Raw genomic sequence first — 16,948 nt, forward strand, 5'->3', positions numbered from 1 at the left:
CTTCTATAGTTTGTTCTATCTCCTACGGAAATTGGTTTAGAAAATCTCCAAGTTGATAAACAAAACACTGGTGTCGCAGGATCTAATCCCGGGTGGCCGCAGTTTGGTGTATATTTATATGTCGTGCCGAATAGGTAAAACTTGCGATTTTAGCTTAAATAGCAACGCTCTTCTTGCCGAATATTAGGCACAGAATTCATTGAGACTGAATAAGAAAATTCATATTGTAATACACATGTCATCTGGAAGTATTTACGATTCTGTGGAACTAGATAAACATGACCCACAACATGTCTGGTCGTGATAGACATGACCGGTTTGGATGACTTCTAATACATTAATTTGACACATCTAACGGAACTAATGTTCCCCCTCCCCCCTACAGATCTCCAATTGCTTTGTTGGTGTTCTCAGTATGTTGCATCGCGTCGCAGGTCAACTCAGTCCACCGTGTGTTAGCAACCTACACCCTGGTGTTAGCAACCTACACCCTGGTGTTAGCAACCTACGCCCTGGTGTTGGCAACCTACACCCTGGTATTAGCAACCTACACCCTGCTCTCCAGACTGGTTTTCACAACAGGAAGCCTGGTGTTAGTACCCTACAGCCTGGTATGAGTACCTTACAGCCTGGTATTACCTCTCTGCCACCAAGTATTAGCAGTCTACATCCTACTGCTATCACCGTACAGCCTCCTAGTGTTGGGACTCACACCTCACCCACTGGAGATTTCCTAACTACTACTTTCCCAACAACAATCGCAGATACCAACAGGCCACCTTGGTTTAGTCACTTCTAGAAGCACATTACTAAAATATCCTCTTGAGAAAAAGGGTAAAACGTCCACTTAAAATAAGAAATATAAAAAATCTTTAAACAAACTTCATTATTAAGCTCTTAAGTGATAGGTAGAATGACTAATTCCATTAAGTTTTAAATAGTATGATGCTGGTGAACGTTGGACGTAACTGTTACAACTTCTCTAACTAATGTAACTTCAGGATGCGCTATTTTGTTGTTTTCACCGCCCCTCAAAAGCTCCAAAAATATTCTCTCTAGCACCAAAACATCAGGACTGCAGCACTAAAGTACCTTCAGTACCCATGGTCTCCAACACATTTCCTGAAAGTCTCCTCTCTTCTACAAGCAGCTACACAACAGCACTCTCTCCACTACCACTTTATCAAAGGGATTTGCCACTACACACTCTCTCCACTAGAGATGTATCGGATATCCGCATCCGCAGAACATCTGCACAATTCCTTGCATCTGCATCCACATCCATATTTTACTGTAAACGGATATCCGCATATGCATCCGCATCCGCAAAATAAGCAAGTAAAACATCCTCATACACATCTACATCTGCGGATATCTAAGTTTTCACATCCGATACATCTCTAAGTCTCCACCATCCCTTCATCAAAGGTTACACCAACAGGCACTCTCTACCATCCTTTTATCAAAGGAATACACGACCACACACTCTCCATCACCCCATAACAAACACAGTTAACAAACAAGCAGTAACACAGCCAACACCTTAAAGATTAGAACGCCATCAGGGAGCTAGTTACACAGGTGACTGAACCTCCAAAAAGCACCACTGTACGGATTTACAGTGCACCTAATGTCAGTTCCTGATCAGCCGGTTTGTGGTTGATACATCAGTTTACAGCCTGGTTGATGAGATCCTGATCCACCCTGAAGCCTGGTCTCAGACCGGGCTGCGGAGGCGTTGACCCCCGAAACCCTATCCAGGTATACTTCAGGTATACCTTGTGGAGGCTTAAGAACCATACATAGGGAAAACTTCCAGAAAGTTAAAAACCAGAATCAAAGAACACAGATGTACTTGCCAGAGGGGCGACAACACATGCACAGTACCTGGGAACACCTGTAACCACTTGTAACCCACCGAAATAAGATTAGCTATTAGAGAAACAGATCGACGTAACAGACTATCTGAATTCCTCTTCAATCATCACTACCAACACAACTTAACACAACTCAGGGTCCTTCACCAACTCTGAGGTGTTGGCAAAATTGATCCTACTTAAAGCCGACACAACGACCACCGGAGACCTGAGTCACTCTCAGGTGACCTCAGCTCCTCGTCGCAGAGCATCATGCTACATCTCACGGACCTCTCCTCAACCACCCTATAACCTCTTGTTGTACTAGTTTCTATTGTTCAAAGTCCCTGGTGGACGAAACTTCTAATAAAATATTATAACCTGCCCTACGTAGTGTCATTATCCTTATACTGTCAGTATGTTGTGCCAGTCTTACACTACACTTCTTCCTCCTCCACCTGCTCTACCCTAACAAGTGTACTACATACCTTCCACCGCCCCTCCACCCAAGATAAGAACATAAGAACGAAGGAACACTGCAGAAGGCCTGCTGGCCCATACGAGGCAGGTCCAAGTCTCCTACCGGCTTAAGCTAATGCACCCAACCCAGTCAGGTCAGGTCACATTGACTTAAGGGAGGAACACGGCAACCGACCTGGTAGCACAAGCTATGAGGTCCAACTCCACCACATTCTCGCCACCACACTCGCCACCACACTCGCCACCACACTCACCACCACACTCTCACCACCACACTTTCGCCACCACACTCTCACCACCACACACTCACCACCACACACTCACCACCACACTCTCGCCACCACACTCTCGCCACCACACACTCACCAACACACTCTCGCCACCACACACTCGCCACCACACACTCGCCACCACACACTCGCCACCACACACTCGCCACCACACACTCGCCACCACACAATCGCCACCACACAATCGCCACCACACAATCGCCACCACACAATCACCACCATACAATCACCACCACACACTCACCACCACACTCTCGCCACCACACACTCGCCACCACACTCTCGCCACCACACTCTCGCCACCACACACTCGCCACCACACTCTCACCACCACACTCTCGCCACCACACACTCGCCACCACACACTCGCCACCACACTCTCGCCACCACACTCTCGCCACCACACACTCGCCACCACACTCTCGCCACCACACTCTCGCCACCACACTCTCGCCACCACACACTCACCACCACACACTCACCACCACACTCTCGCCACCACACACTCACCACCACACACTCGCCACCACACTTTACCTCAGGGGTCCTGGCGAGAGAGTTTCTTAAATACAGCCTTTTTGTGTCTCTCATAATATAAAATAATTGTCACAAGTATATGAATTTTAATTCAAACACACACACACACACACACACACACGCACACACACACACACACACACACACACACACACACACACACACACACACACACACACACACACACACACACAGAAGGGAACATCAAGAGGGAATATACCAACAAGTGTTGGATGACATACGAACAACTGAGGAGGAGGTGAAGAAGCTCTTAAGTGACCTTGACACCTCAAAGGCGATGGGACCGGACAACATCTCACCATGGGTCCTTAGAGAAGGAGCAGAGATGCTGTGCGTGCCTCTAACCACAATCTTCAACACATCCCTTGAAACTGGGCAACTACCTGAGAAATGGAAGACAGCTAATGTAGTCCCCATATTTAAGAAAGGAAACAGAAACGAGGCACTAAACTACAGACCTGTGTCTCTGACATGTATTGTGTGCAAAGTCATGGAGAAGATTATCAGGAGGAGAGTGGTCGAACACCTGGAGAGGAACAAGATTATAAATGAAAACCAGCATGGGTTCATGGAAGGCAAATCTTGTATCACAAACCTCCTGGAGTTTTATGACAAGGTAACAGAAGTAAGACACGAGAGAGAGGGGTGGGTAGATTGCGTTTTCCTAGACTGCAGGAAGGCCTTTGACACAGTTCCCCACAAGAGATTAGTGCAGAAGCTGGAGGATCAGGCACACGTAAAAGGAAGGGCACTGCAATGGATAAGGGAATACCTGACAGGGAGGCAGCAACGAGTCATGGTACGTGAAGAGGTATCACAGTGGGCGCCTGTTACGAGCGGGGTCCCACAGGGGTCAGTTCTAGGACCAGTGCTATTTTTGATATATGTGAACGACATGATGGATGGAATAGACTCTGAAGTGTCCCTGTTCGCAGATGACGTGAAGTTGATGAGAAGAATTAAATCGGACGAGGATGAGGCAGGACTGCAAAGAGACCTGGAGAGGCTGGACATGTGGTCCAGTAACTGGCTTCTCGAATTCAATCCAGCCAAATGCAAAGTCGTGAAGATTGGGGAGGGGCAAAGAAGACCGCAGGCAGAGTATAGGCTAGGTGACAAAGACTACAGACCTCACTCAGGGAGAAAGACCTTGGGGTGACCATAACACCGAGCACATCACCGGAGGCACACATCAACCAAATAACCGCTGCAGCACACGGGCGCCTGGCAAACCTGAGAATAGCGTTCCGATACCTTAATAAGGAATCGTTCAAGACACTGTACACTGTGTATGTTAGGCCCATACTGGAGTATGCAGCACCAGTCTGGAACCCACACCTGGTCAAGCACGTCAAGAAGTTAGAGAAAGTACAAAGGTTTGCAACAAGGCTAGTCCCAGAGCTCAAGGGAATGTCGTACGAGGAAAGGTTAAGGGAAATCGGACTGACGACACTGGAGGACAGAAGGGTCAGGGGAGACATGATAACGACATACAAGATACTGCGGGGAATAGACAAGGTGGACAGAGATAGGATGCTCCAGAGAGGGGACACAGAGACAAGGGGTCACAACTGGAAGCTGAAGAATCAGACGAGTCACAGGGACGTTAGGAAGTATTTCTTCAGTCATAGAGTTGTCAGCAAGTGGAATAGCCTAGCAAGTGAAGTAGTGGAGGCAGGAACCATACATAGTTTTAAGAAGAGGTATGACAAAGCTCAGGAAGCAGAGAGAGAGAGGATCCAGTAGCGATCAGTGAAGAGGCGGGGCCAGGAGCTGAGTCTCGACCTCTGCAACCACAATTAGGTGAGTACACACACACACACACACACACACACACACACACACACGCGCGCGCGCACACGCGCACACGCGCAGACACGCACACACACACACACACATCTGGTGTGTGTGTGTGTGTGTGTGTGTGTGTGTGTACTCACCTAGTTGAGGTTGCAGGGGTCGAGTCCTAGCTCCTGGCCCCGCCTCTTCACTGGTCGCTACTAGGTCACTCTCTCTGAACCGTGAGCTTTATCATAACTCTGCTTAAAGCTATGTATGGATCCTGCCTCCACTACATCGCTTCCCAAACTATTCCACTTCCTGACTACTCTGTGGCTGAAGAAATACTTCCTAACATCCCTGTGATTCATCTGTGTCTTCAACTTCCAACTGTGTCCCCTTGTTGCTGTGTCCCATCTCTAGAACATTCTGTTTTTGTCCACCTTCTCAATTCCTCTCAGTATTTTGTATGTCGTTATCATGTCCCCCCTATCTCTCCTGTCCTCCAGTGTCGTCAGGTCGATTTCCCTTAACCTCTCCTCGTAGGACATACCCCTTAGCTCTGGGACTAGACTTGTTGCAAACCTTTGCACTTTCTCTAGTTTCTTTACTTGCTTAGCTAGGTGTGGGTTCCAAACTGGTACCGCATACTCCAATATGGGCCTAACGTACACGGTGTACAGGGTCCCGAACGATTCCTTATTAAGATGTCGGAATGCTGTTCTAAGGTTTGCTAGGCTCCCATATGCTGCAGCAGTTATTTGGTTGATGTGTGCCTTATATGTGCCTGGTGTTATACTCACCCCAAAATCTTTTTCCTTGAGTGAGGTTTGTAGTCTCTGGCCTCCTAGACTGTACTCCGTCTGCGGTCTTCTATGCCCTTCCTCAATCTTCATGACTTTGCACTTGGTAGGGTTGAACTTCAGGAGCCAATTGCTGGACCAGGTCTGCAGCCTGTCCAGATCCCTTTGTAGTTCTCCCTGGTCTTCGATCGAATGGATTCTTCTCATTAACTTCACGTCATCTGCAAACAAAGACACTTCGCGGTCTATGCCTTCCGTCATGTCGTTCACAAATACCAGAAACAGCACTGGTCCTAGGACTGGCCCCTGTGGGACCCCGCTGGTCACAGGCGCTTACTGACACCTCGCCACGTACCATGACTCTCTGCTGTCTTCCAGACAAGCCTGGTCCTCAAGTTTTTGCACTAATCTCTTGTGTGGAACTGTGTCAAACGCCTTCTTACAGTCCAAGAAAATGCAATCTACCCACCCCTCTCTCTCTTGTCTTACTGCTGTCACCCTGTCATAGAACTCCAGTAGGTTTGTGACACAGGATTTCCCATCCCTGAAACCATGTTGGCTGCTGTTGATGAGATCCACCACTTTTCTCCTGATAATCTTCTCCGTGACTTTGCATACTATACATGTCAGTGACACTGGTCTGTAGTTTAGCTTCATGTCTGTCTCCCTTTTTAAAAATTGGGACTACATTTGCTGTCTTCCACGCCTCAGGCAATCTCCCAGTCTCTATAGATTTATTGAATATTGTTGTTAGGGGTACACACAGTGCCTCTGCTCCCTCTCTCAGGACCCATGGAGAGATGTTATCCGGCCCCATTGCCTTTGAGGTATCTAGCTCACTCAGAAGCCTCTTCACTTCTTCCTCGGTTGTGTGTACTGTGTCCAGCACTTGGTGGTGTGCCCCATCTCTCCGTCTTTCTGGAGCCCCTTCTGTCTCCGCTGTGAACACTTCTTTGAATTTCATGTTGAGTTTCTCACATACTTCGCGGTCGTTTCTTGTCGTCTCTCCTCCTTTCTTCCTTAGCCTGATTACCTGGTCCTTGACTGTTGGTTTCCTCCTGATGTGGCTGTATAATAGCTTCGGGTCAGATTTGGCTCGCGCTGCTAAGTCGTTTTCATATTGTCGTTGGGCCTCCCTTCTTACCTGTGCATATTCATTTCTGGCTCTATGACTGCTCTCCTGATTCTCCTGGGTCCTTTGCCTTCTATACGTCTTCCATTCCCTAGCACACTTGGTTTTTGCCTCCCTGCACCTTTGGGTGAACCAAGGGCTCATCTTGGTTTTTTCATTATTCCTGTTACCCTTGGGTACAAACCTCTCCTCACCTTCCTTGCATATTGTTGTTACATACTCCATCATCTCATTTTCTGGCTTCCCTGCCAGTTCTCTGTCCCACTGAACCCCGTTCAGGAAGTTCCTCATTCCCGTATAGTCCCCTTTCTTGTAGTTTGGCTTCATTCGTCCTGGCCTTCCTGCTTCCCCCTCCACTTGTAGCTCTACTGTGTATTCGAAGCTTAAAACCACATGATCGCTGGCCCCAAAGGGTCTTTCATATGCGATGTCCTCAATATCAGCACTACTCAAGGTGAATACTAAGTCCAGTCTTGCTGGTGTGTGTGTGTGTGTGTACTCACCTATTTGTACTCACCTATTTGTGGTTGCAGGGGTCGAGTCTTAGCTCCTGGCCCCGCCTCTTCACCGGATGCTACTGGGCCCTCTCTCTCCCCGCTCCATGAGCTTTATCAAACCTCTTCTTAAAACTGTGTAAGGTTCCTGCCTCCACTACGTCATTTTCAAGGCTATTCCACTGCCTTACAACTCTATGACTGAAGAAATACTTCCTAATATCTCACTGACTCATTTGTGTCTTCAACTTCCAATTGTGGCCTCTTGTTTCTGTGTCCCCTCCCTGGAACATCCTGTCTTTGTCCACCTTGTCTATTCCACGCAGTATTTTATATGTCGTTATCATGTCTCCCCTGACCCTCCTGTCCTCCAGTGTCGTCAGGCCGATTTCCCTTAATCTTTCTTCATAGGACATTCCCCTTAGCTCTGGAACTAACCTTGTCGCAAACCTTTGTACTTTCTCTAGTTTCTTGACGTGCTTTATCAAGTGCAGGTTCCAACCAGGTGCTGCATACTCCAGTATGGGCCTGACATACACGGTGTACAGTGTCTTGAACGATTCCTTACTAAGGTATCAGAATGCTGTTCTCAGGTTTGCCAGGCGCCCATATGCTGCAGCAGTTATCTGATTGATGTGTGCTTCCAGAGACATGCTCGGTGTTATACTCACCTCAAGATCTTTCTCCTTGAGTGAGGTTTGCAGTCTTTGGCCACCTATACTCTGTCTGTGGTCTTCTGTGCCCTTCCCCTATCTTCATGACTTTGCATTTGGCAGGATTAAATTCGAGAAGCCATTTGCTGGACCAGGTGTCCAGTCTGTCCAGGTCTCTTTGAAGTCCTGCCTGGTCCTCATCAGATTTAATTCTCCTCATTAACTTCACATCATCTGCAAACAGGGACACTTCTGAGTCTAACCCTTCCATCATGTCGTTCACATATACCAAAAATAGCACTGGTCTTAGGACCGACCCCTGTGGGACCCCGCTCGTCACAGGTGCCCACTGTGATACATCATTACGTACCATGACTCGTTGTTGCCTCCCTGTCAGGTATTCTCTGATCCATTGCAGTGCCCTTCCTGTTAAATGCGCCTGATGCTCTAGCTTCTGCACTAATCTCTTGTGAGGAACTGTGTCAAAGGCCTTCTTGCAGTCCAAGAAGATGCAATCTACCTACCCCTCTCTCTCGTGTCTTACTTCTGTTATTTTATCATAAAACTCCAGAAGGTTTGTGACACAGGATTTGCCTTCCATGAATCCGTGCTGGTTGGCATTTATACTCTTGTTCCGTTCCAGGTGCTCCACCACTCTCCTCCTGATAATCTTCTCCATAACTTTACATACTATGCACGTCAGTGACACAGGTCTATAGTTTAGTGCCTCTTTTCTGTCTCCTTTTTTTTAAAAATGGGAACTACATTTGCCATCTTCCATACCTAAGGTAGTTGCCCAGTTTCCAGGGACGTGTTGAAGATTGTGGTAAGTGGCACGCACAACATATCTGCTCCCTCTCTAAGGACCCACGGGGAGATGATGTCCGGTCCCATTGCCTTTGAGGTATCGATGTCCCTTAGCAGTTTCTTCACCTCCTCCTCTGTATGTATGTCGTCCAACACTTGTTGGTGTATTCCTTGCTGGTGTCCCCATCTGATCTGTCCCCCCAGAGTCCTTCCTGTCTCTACTGTAAATACTTCCTTAAATCTCGTGTTGAGCTCCTCACATACCTCTTGATCGTTTCTTGTGAGTTCTCCACTTTCTTTCCTCAGCCTTATCACCTGGTCCTTGACTGTTGTCTTCCTCCTAATGTGGCTATACAGCAGTTTCGGGTCAGGTTTGACTTTCGATGCTATGTCGTTTTCATACTGTCGCTGGGCCTCCCTCCTTATCTGTGCATACTCGTTTCTGGCTCTTCTACTAATCTCCTTGTTTTCCTGGGTCCTATGCCTCCTGTACCTTTTCCATTTTCTGTTGCACTTAGTTTTTGCCTCCCTACACCTTCGGGTAAACCAAGGACTCGTTTTGGTCTTCCTATTATTTCTGTTTCCCTTGGGAACAAACCTTTCCTCTGCCTCCTTGCACTTTGTTGCCATATATTCCATCATCTCTTTTACTGATTTTCCTACCATTTCCCTGTCCCACTGAACCTCCTGCATGAAGTTTCTCATACCTGTGTAGTCCCCCCTTTTATAATTTGGCCTGTCCCCTTCAGTTCCTGTTACCTTCTCCACTTGTAACTCTACTATATAATCAAAACTCAGAACCACGTGATCGCTAGCTCCAAGGGGCCTCTCGTAAGTGATGTCCTCAATGTCTGAACTGCTCAGGGTGAACATAAGATCCAGTCTTGCTGGCTCATCCTCCCCTCTCTCTCTGGTTGTGTCCCTGACATGTTGATGCATGAGGTTTTCAAGTACCACATCCATCATCTTGGCTCTCCATGTTTCGGGACCCCCATGTGGCTCCAGGTTTTCCCAGTCGATCTCCCTGTGGTTGAAATCGCCCATTACCAGTAACTTTGCTCTGCTCGAGTGAGCTCTTCTTGCCACCTCAGCCAGTGTGTCCACCATCACCCTGTTGTTTTCTTCGTACTCCTCTCTTGGCCTCCTGAAGTTCTGTGGTGGGTTATACATCACTCCAATGACTACTTTATGTTCTCCGGACTGAATTGTACCTACAATGTAGTCTCTTTCTCCAATCATGTCCATGCCTTCCATTTCCTCAAATCCCCATCAGTGTTTTATGAGCAGTGCAACCCCTCCTCCCCCTCCACTCCTTCTATCTTTCCTCAGGATCTGATATCCCGTTGGGAAGATTGTGTCTGCTATTGTCTCAGCGAGTTTTGTTTCTGTGACTGCTATGATGTCTGGGGATTCTTCACTGATTCTTTCGTTCCACTCCTCATGTTTATTCGTTACTCCATCCGCGTTTGTGTACCAAACTTTCAGTTTCTTTTCTATCATTGTGGTCATGCAAGAATATTGGGGTTGGGGGAGCGAGAGCCTTGGTGGGGGCCTATATGGGGCTGTGGTGTAGGTGGGGTTTGTGATGATGGGGGTGGGGTCAGAATACCCATAAGGGACAGCTGTTGGGGTGAGGTTTGTGATATGGGGGTTGGTGGCAGAGGGAACAGTGAGTGGGTTGTAGTATAGGTTGCTCAGTTGCGTTGGGAATGTCGCGGTTGGAGTCTTTTGGTGGGATATTCTGTGGGGTGTGTTTGCCCTTCCTCCTGTGTCTGGGTCCTGCTCATCTTCGTCATTGCCTCTCGTTCCTCCTTGCATCTCTGTACCCTCTCCTTCAGTGTAATCCTTTCTTCTTGTGTTCTGTCGCAGTCGAGGTATACTCCCTGGTACCCCTGTTTGTCCCTCAGTCTTGCTTTCTCTTGCAGAATCCTGGTTCGAACTGATTCTTCCTTGAAAGTTACTCTGACAGGCCGTATCCTTCCACTCGCAAACCACCCAATTCTCTGAAAATTTGTCACCTGGGTCATATCGCCCTCACCTATTGTTTTCATAATGTCTTCAATCATTTTTTTCTCCTCCTGTTTTATTTCTTCAAAGTTGTCCCCCTTGGCTTCTTGGAGCCCGTACACAAAAACTGACCTCGCCCTTTCCTCCTCCCACTGAGTCTCCATCTGCTTCCTCTGAGGCATTTTATTTCCTTCCATTGACATGTTCTTGCCTTCAGTCCCTGTCATATCTGAAATTTCTATTCTCAGTGAACTGTCTTTCATGACCAGCTGTCCCTTGCTACTGCAGTTGGCTGTTAGAATCTCTGCATATAGCATACCTTCATTGTCTTCAGACCTGTCATTTGATCTTAGTGTGCTCCTCGTCTTTTCCCTGGCCCCACGTGGGTCTGATAGGGCCTTCGTGTACGGCATGTCTCTGTTGTTGCTTACTGTCCCCTTGTCTGCGCCTGACATTGAATTTCCTGATGTCACATCTGAATTGTCATTTGTCTCTCTAATCTGTTTCAGGCTTTGCAGTTTCTCTTCTAAGCACTGTATTCTAGCTTCTCCTGCTAAGACCTGTACTTCCCACTTCCTGCACTTTTCAGCTATCCGCTCCTCCATTTTCTTACCAAGCTCTACTATCTTCCTTCCCCACTCTTCCTCCCTTTTTTGGAGCTCTAACTCCCAGTCTTTCCTCCCTGGTTCGTCTACCAGATCTCTGGTGTGTGTGTGTGTGTGTGTGTGTGTGTGTGTGTGTGTGTGTGTGTGTGTGTGTGTGTGTGTGTGTGTGTGTCTGTTAGTTAAAATTCATATACTTGTGATAATTATTTTAAATTATGAGACACAAAAGTGGCTATATTTAAGAATTATAGGGAATTATAGAGAATTCTATAATTCTTGCATTTTTACAATAAAACAGCTGTCTCACCGACTGAATTTTCTTATTTTGTTGACCTCGACTGATCCAGGAGGCCGAAAGGAGGATATACAAAGAAAGACAACAGGGAGAGAGAAAAAAAAAGAGATTAAAATATCATCAAACAAACGGGAGAGGAGAATATGACTGAGCTGATAAATTTTCAGAGAATCAAGGGATACTCGAGGGGAAAAAATCGACCAGTCAGAGTGGTATTCAGGACAGAAACGGTGTGGAACATGATCCTGCAGAAGAAACCATGGCTTAAGGAAACAACAAAATACAAGAAGGTGTTCCTCTACTGTGACAGAATACGTACAGAACGGCAGAAACTGAGAGAGATTACAAAGATGCAAAGGGCAAGAGAGATAAGACTACAGACAGAGAGGAGGACCCAGAATCAGGAGGACCAGCCAACACAATCACCCAGAGAACCACTCACACAACATTGCAGCCAAACAAATTAACCCAAATCAAATCACATTCTGCACTCATAGACCGCCCACACCCCCAGCACAACCCCCCCCCCCTCTACACAGCAGCCTCCCATAGTGCCATGCCAGGCCTCCCACTCCTCCAGCCCCACAAACCCACTAGAATACAATCTTGGAAAAGAAGCTGAAGGTATGGTACACCAACTCGAGGAATGGCATGAAAGAATCATCATAGCACTCACAGAAACCAAGTTTACACGAATGATGACAGATGCAATCTTTTCAACCAGACATCAGATCATGAGGAAAAATAGAAGGAGCAGAGGAGGTGGAGGAGTTGCCCTGCTTACCAAAAATCAGTGGAAATTTGAGATGGAATGAGTGGACAGAAGAGAAGCAAGAGACCAGATAGTAGGAGAACCTCAGACTGGGAGTTCCAAGGGGGTGATTGCAATGATATACAGTCTGCCACTGAACAGTAAGAGGCCAAACAAGAGTAAGATGAGAACAATAGAGCAAGGGTTGATACACTTGCTGAGGTTGCCAAAAGGGCCCATATAGGCAGGGCAAAGTTATTAGTTGTGGGTGATTTCAATCACAAGGAGATGGACTGTGAAAACCTGGAACCACATAGGAGACCAGAAAAGTGGAGGGTGAAGGTGATGGAAATGTACTGGAAAACTTTATGCATCAACAAATTAGGGACACTACCAGAGAGAGAGGAAAGAATGAATCAGCAAGGCTGGACCTCATATTTACCTTGAGTAGTTCAGACATTGGGGACATCACATACGAAAGGCTCCTTGGAGCTAATAATATCGTTGTCATGAACTTCGAATATATTGTAGAGGTAAAAATAGAAAGCTAAGCAGCAAGACTAGGATGAGAGAAGCCAAATTATAAAAGAGGGGATTACACAGGTATTAGGAAATTCCTGCACGAGGTACAGTGGGAAAGAGAACTGGTGGGAAAATAGTGAAAGAAATGATGGAATACATGACCACAAAACTCAAAGAGGCGGAAGCGAGATTCGTACTTAATGACAATAGAATCAATAGAAAGATTAGAACAACCCCTTGTTGCACCCAAAGGTGTATAGAGGCCAAATCTAAGTGTGCTAAAGAATGGAAAATGTATAAAAGACAATGTACTCAGGGTAAAATAAAGAGATTAGTCGAAGAGCCAGAAATGAATATGCATGGATAAGGAGGGAGGCCCAGTGGCAATACGAGAATGACATAGCATCGAAAGCCAAATCTGACCCAAAACTGTTGCACAGCCACATCAGGAGGAAAACAACGGTCAAGAACCAGGTAATCAGGCTGAGGAAGGAAGGAGGAGAGACCACAAGAAATGACAAAGAAGTATGTGAAGAGCTAAACACAAGATTTAAGTATTTTCAGTGGAGACAGACTGTACAACAGTAGAACGGAATGGTAGGGAACACCAACAAGTGCTGGATGCACTACACAAAACTGAGGAGGTGGTGAAGAGGCTGATAAGTGATACCTCAAAGACGGTGAAACCGGACAATATATCTCTGTGGGTCCAGAGCGAGGGAACAGAGGCGCTGTGTGTGCCACTAACAACAATTTTCAACACATTTATTGAAACAGGGCGACTACCTGAGGTGTGGAAGACAGCAAATATAGTCCCGGTCTTTAAGAATGGGGACAGGCAAGTAGCATTACACTACAGACCAGTGTCACTGACATGTATAGTATGCAAAATCATGAAGAAGCTTATCAGAAAAAGACTGATGTGGCACCTAGAAAGGAATGAGCTTATACACGATAAACAGCACGGTTTCAGGTAGGGAAAATCCTGTGTCACAAACCTATTGGAGTTTTACGACAAGATGGTAGAAGTAAGGCAGGTGAAAGAGGGGTGGATAGACTGCATTTTCTTAGACTTTAAGAAGACTTTTAACACAGTTCTGCACAAGAGATTACTGCAAAAACTAGAGGAGCAGGCAGGAATGACAGGAAAGGCACTGCAGTGGATCAGAGAATACCTGACAGGAAGGAAATAACGAGTGATGGTACGTGACGAGGTGTCAGGATGGGCGCCTATGACAAGTGGGATTCCACAGGTGTCAGTCATAGGGCCGGTGCTGTTTCTGGTATATGTGAATGACTTGACAGGTGTCCCTGTTTGCAGACGACGTGAAGCTAATGCAGAGAATTCAAGTGGATGAGGATCAGGTAGAACTACGAAGGGCTCTGGGCAAGCTGCAAGCCTGGTCCAACAACTGGCTCCTGGAGTTTAATTAATCCCACCAAATGCAAAGTCATGAAGATTGGGGAAGGCCAAAGAAGACTGCAGACAGAATTCAGTCTAGGTGGCCAAAGATTTCAGACTTCACTCAAGGAAAATGATCTTGAGGTGAGTAAAATACCGAGCACATCTCTTGAGGCGTACATCAACTAAATAACTGATGTAGCATATGGGCGCCTGGCAAACCTAAGCATAGCGTTTCGACACTTTAGCAAGGAATCGTTCAAGACTCTGTCAGTATGCAACACTAATATGGAACTCACACCCTGTGTAGCACGTCAAGAAATTAGAGAAAGTGCAAAGGTTTGCAACAAGACTAGTCCCGGAGCTAAGGAATACGTCCTTCGAGGATAGGTTAAGGGAAATTGACCTGACGACACTGGAGGACAGAAGAGATAGGGAAAACATGATAACGACATGCAAAATACTGAGAGAAATTGACAAGGTGAATAGGGACAGAACGTTTCAGAGATGGGATACAACAACAAGGAGTCACAACCACAAACAGGTCAGTACAAATAGGTAAGTACACACACTATCGACAAGTATATTTGACAACCAGTAACTAACACAACAGACCAATTAATGATCAATATTATCAACTCAGAGGAATTAAGTTATTCATTATTTAACCTTCCTGTGTTATAATAATAATAATAATAATAATAATAATAATAATAATAATAATATACAGACCATAGCTGACATCAATGACATACTACTATACAGAAAGCCGCTTGTTATGCTGAGCATTTCTGGCAAATTACGTCAGTTTTGTCCCAGGATGCGACCCACACCAGTCGACTAACACCCTGGTACCTTACTGATAAGTGAACATAGACAACCGGTGTAAAGAAACACGTCCAATGTCTTTACCCTCGCTGGGAATCGAACCCAGACATTCGCCGTGTGAAGCGAGAGCTTTAGCCACCAGGCCGATTGTCATTATAATTTTAAAAATAAAATTATATAGGAAAAGTATCGGTATAAGAATCGGCCAAAAATTGGGAATCAGTATAGCCAAAAGTTTCGGATCCGAATTACTTCGGTGTTCTCCTTCTAAGTTGTAATAAAAGGAGATACACACGGCATAAGTTAGAGTTAAGTTTTTACCATTAGGGTCCCCCATGTCAGGACCCTAATGGTAAGTCATTCATAATGTTTGACTGTTAGATAATCCTATGTACAGTTTTACCAGCAGCTGCCGCAGCCGCAGCAAGCAGCAACAAGGCTGCTCCTATATCTTGCCGTCCCCTGGGCCTATCCCAACTCCAGTGATGGCCAAATTGCAAGTACTGCTGCAACAACATGCAAGTAACCTATAGTGACATACAAACTGACGGTGACGACAAAGAAATGGACTAAATATGACAAAAGAGGGACCGGCATTCAAGTACCACACCTGCTGCCAGACGTGAACCAGACATGAGACGTTTTCCACTACAATGAAATAACTGACTTCCATATCAACTGCACCAGTGTTTAACGGGAAGACAACATGACAGAAAACCTGATCAACAAAACTCCAAGGCAATGACAGGTCTGTAGGACTTTTTTCCTCAGTGCCAAACGAGGGAAAGAATTGAGCATTTAAACATGGCTGACCGGCATCCAAACACCAACTACTGCCAGACGTACAACTAGCGAAGTGAAATTCTCATCTTTACTGACGTTCATCTGTTGACAGTAGCATCATATCTGTCCCACCATCATATCACCTGTACCAGTGCTAACGAGAGGGAAACACAGGAGACATCGTCAAATCCGCAATACAAAACTCCAAGGTTATAGGACGGTTATCCCTCAGTGCCAGTCGTGGGAAAGAAGTGAATAGTTAAACAGTCAAGGTTAATGTTTTAGTAGCTGACCTATATTCAGCTGACTAGTGTACAGTGAGAGAATCATAGCAGAAAACGCCAAATATATCTATAAACTCCCCCGATAAATGGAATTGAGGGGGATTTGGAAGGATAAAACCATTGATTAAACCTTTCTGGTCTACCAGAATGGAAAGGAATTAAAAGTTAATAGGTGAAGCCGGACTGTGAAGTGAGGTGGGAAGGGGAGTGTGTGATAAGGGGTTAACTGTAAGGGTTTTGTGAAGTTAAGGGAAAAGTGAGCAGTGAAGAGGGTTTTGAAGAAGAAAATTTACTAGTAATTCAGTGGTGATTGCTAAAGCAGATACTAAGTGTACTAGGTGACTGGAAAAGAGAAATAAATATTATTGTATATGAGTAAAAGAGCGAAGAGTGAAAATGGCAGGCATTAGGGGGGTACAGGCTGCCATAATTATATTTATATTTCTTCTTCAATTCCATGAAGAAAGAAATCAGTCATGGGGGCTGGAAAAGGTGAATGGAATAACAGCGCCCTGGACAGTAAAAGCCCAACAGTTGCCATCCTACCAGAGAAGTAAATGTCACTATCGCCGCAAGGTATGGCAACACCGCATACCCAAACAAAAACAGTGGCACACAG

The 16,948-nt window shown here is 46.0% G+C and overlaps 2 protein-coding genes across 2 annotated transcripts in view; one reads left to right on the forward strand and one right to left on the reverse strand.

Moving 5' to 3' along the window:
- LOC128699880 (uncharacterized) overlaps positions 1–2,241 on the forward strand; it is a 42,983-nt gene extending 40,742 nt beyond the window's left edge. The window contains exon 5 of the mRNA XM_053792699.2: positions 386–2,241. Within this exon, the coding sequence (XP_053648674.1) occupies positions 386–799 (414 nt within the window). The 3' untranslated portion in view covers positions 800–2,241. The remainder of the gene's footprint in view (positions 1–385) is intronic.
- The window catches only part of LOC128699890 (low-density lipoprotein receptor-related protein 4), an 846,819-nt gene that overhangs the window by 275,979 nt on the left and 553,892 nt on the right, over positions 1–16,948 (reverse strand). The window lies entirely within an intron of this gene.

This window comes from Cherax quadricarinatus, chromosome 20 (assembly GCF_038502225.1).
Source record: "Cherax quadricarinatus isolate ZL_2023a chromosome 20, ASM3850222v1, whole genome shotgun sequence".
Lineage (NCBI taxonomy): Eukaryota > Metazoa > Arthropoda > Malacostraca > Decapoda > Parastacidae > Cherax > Cherax quadricarinatus.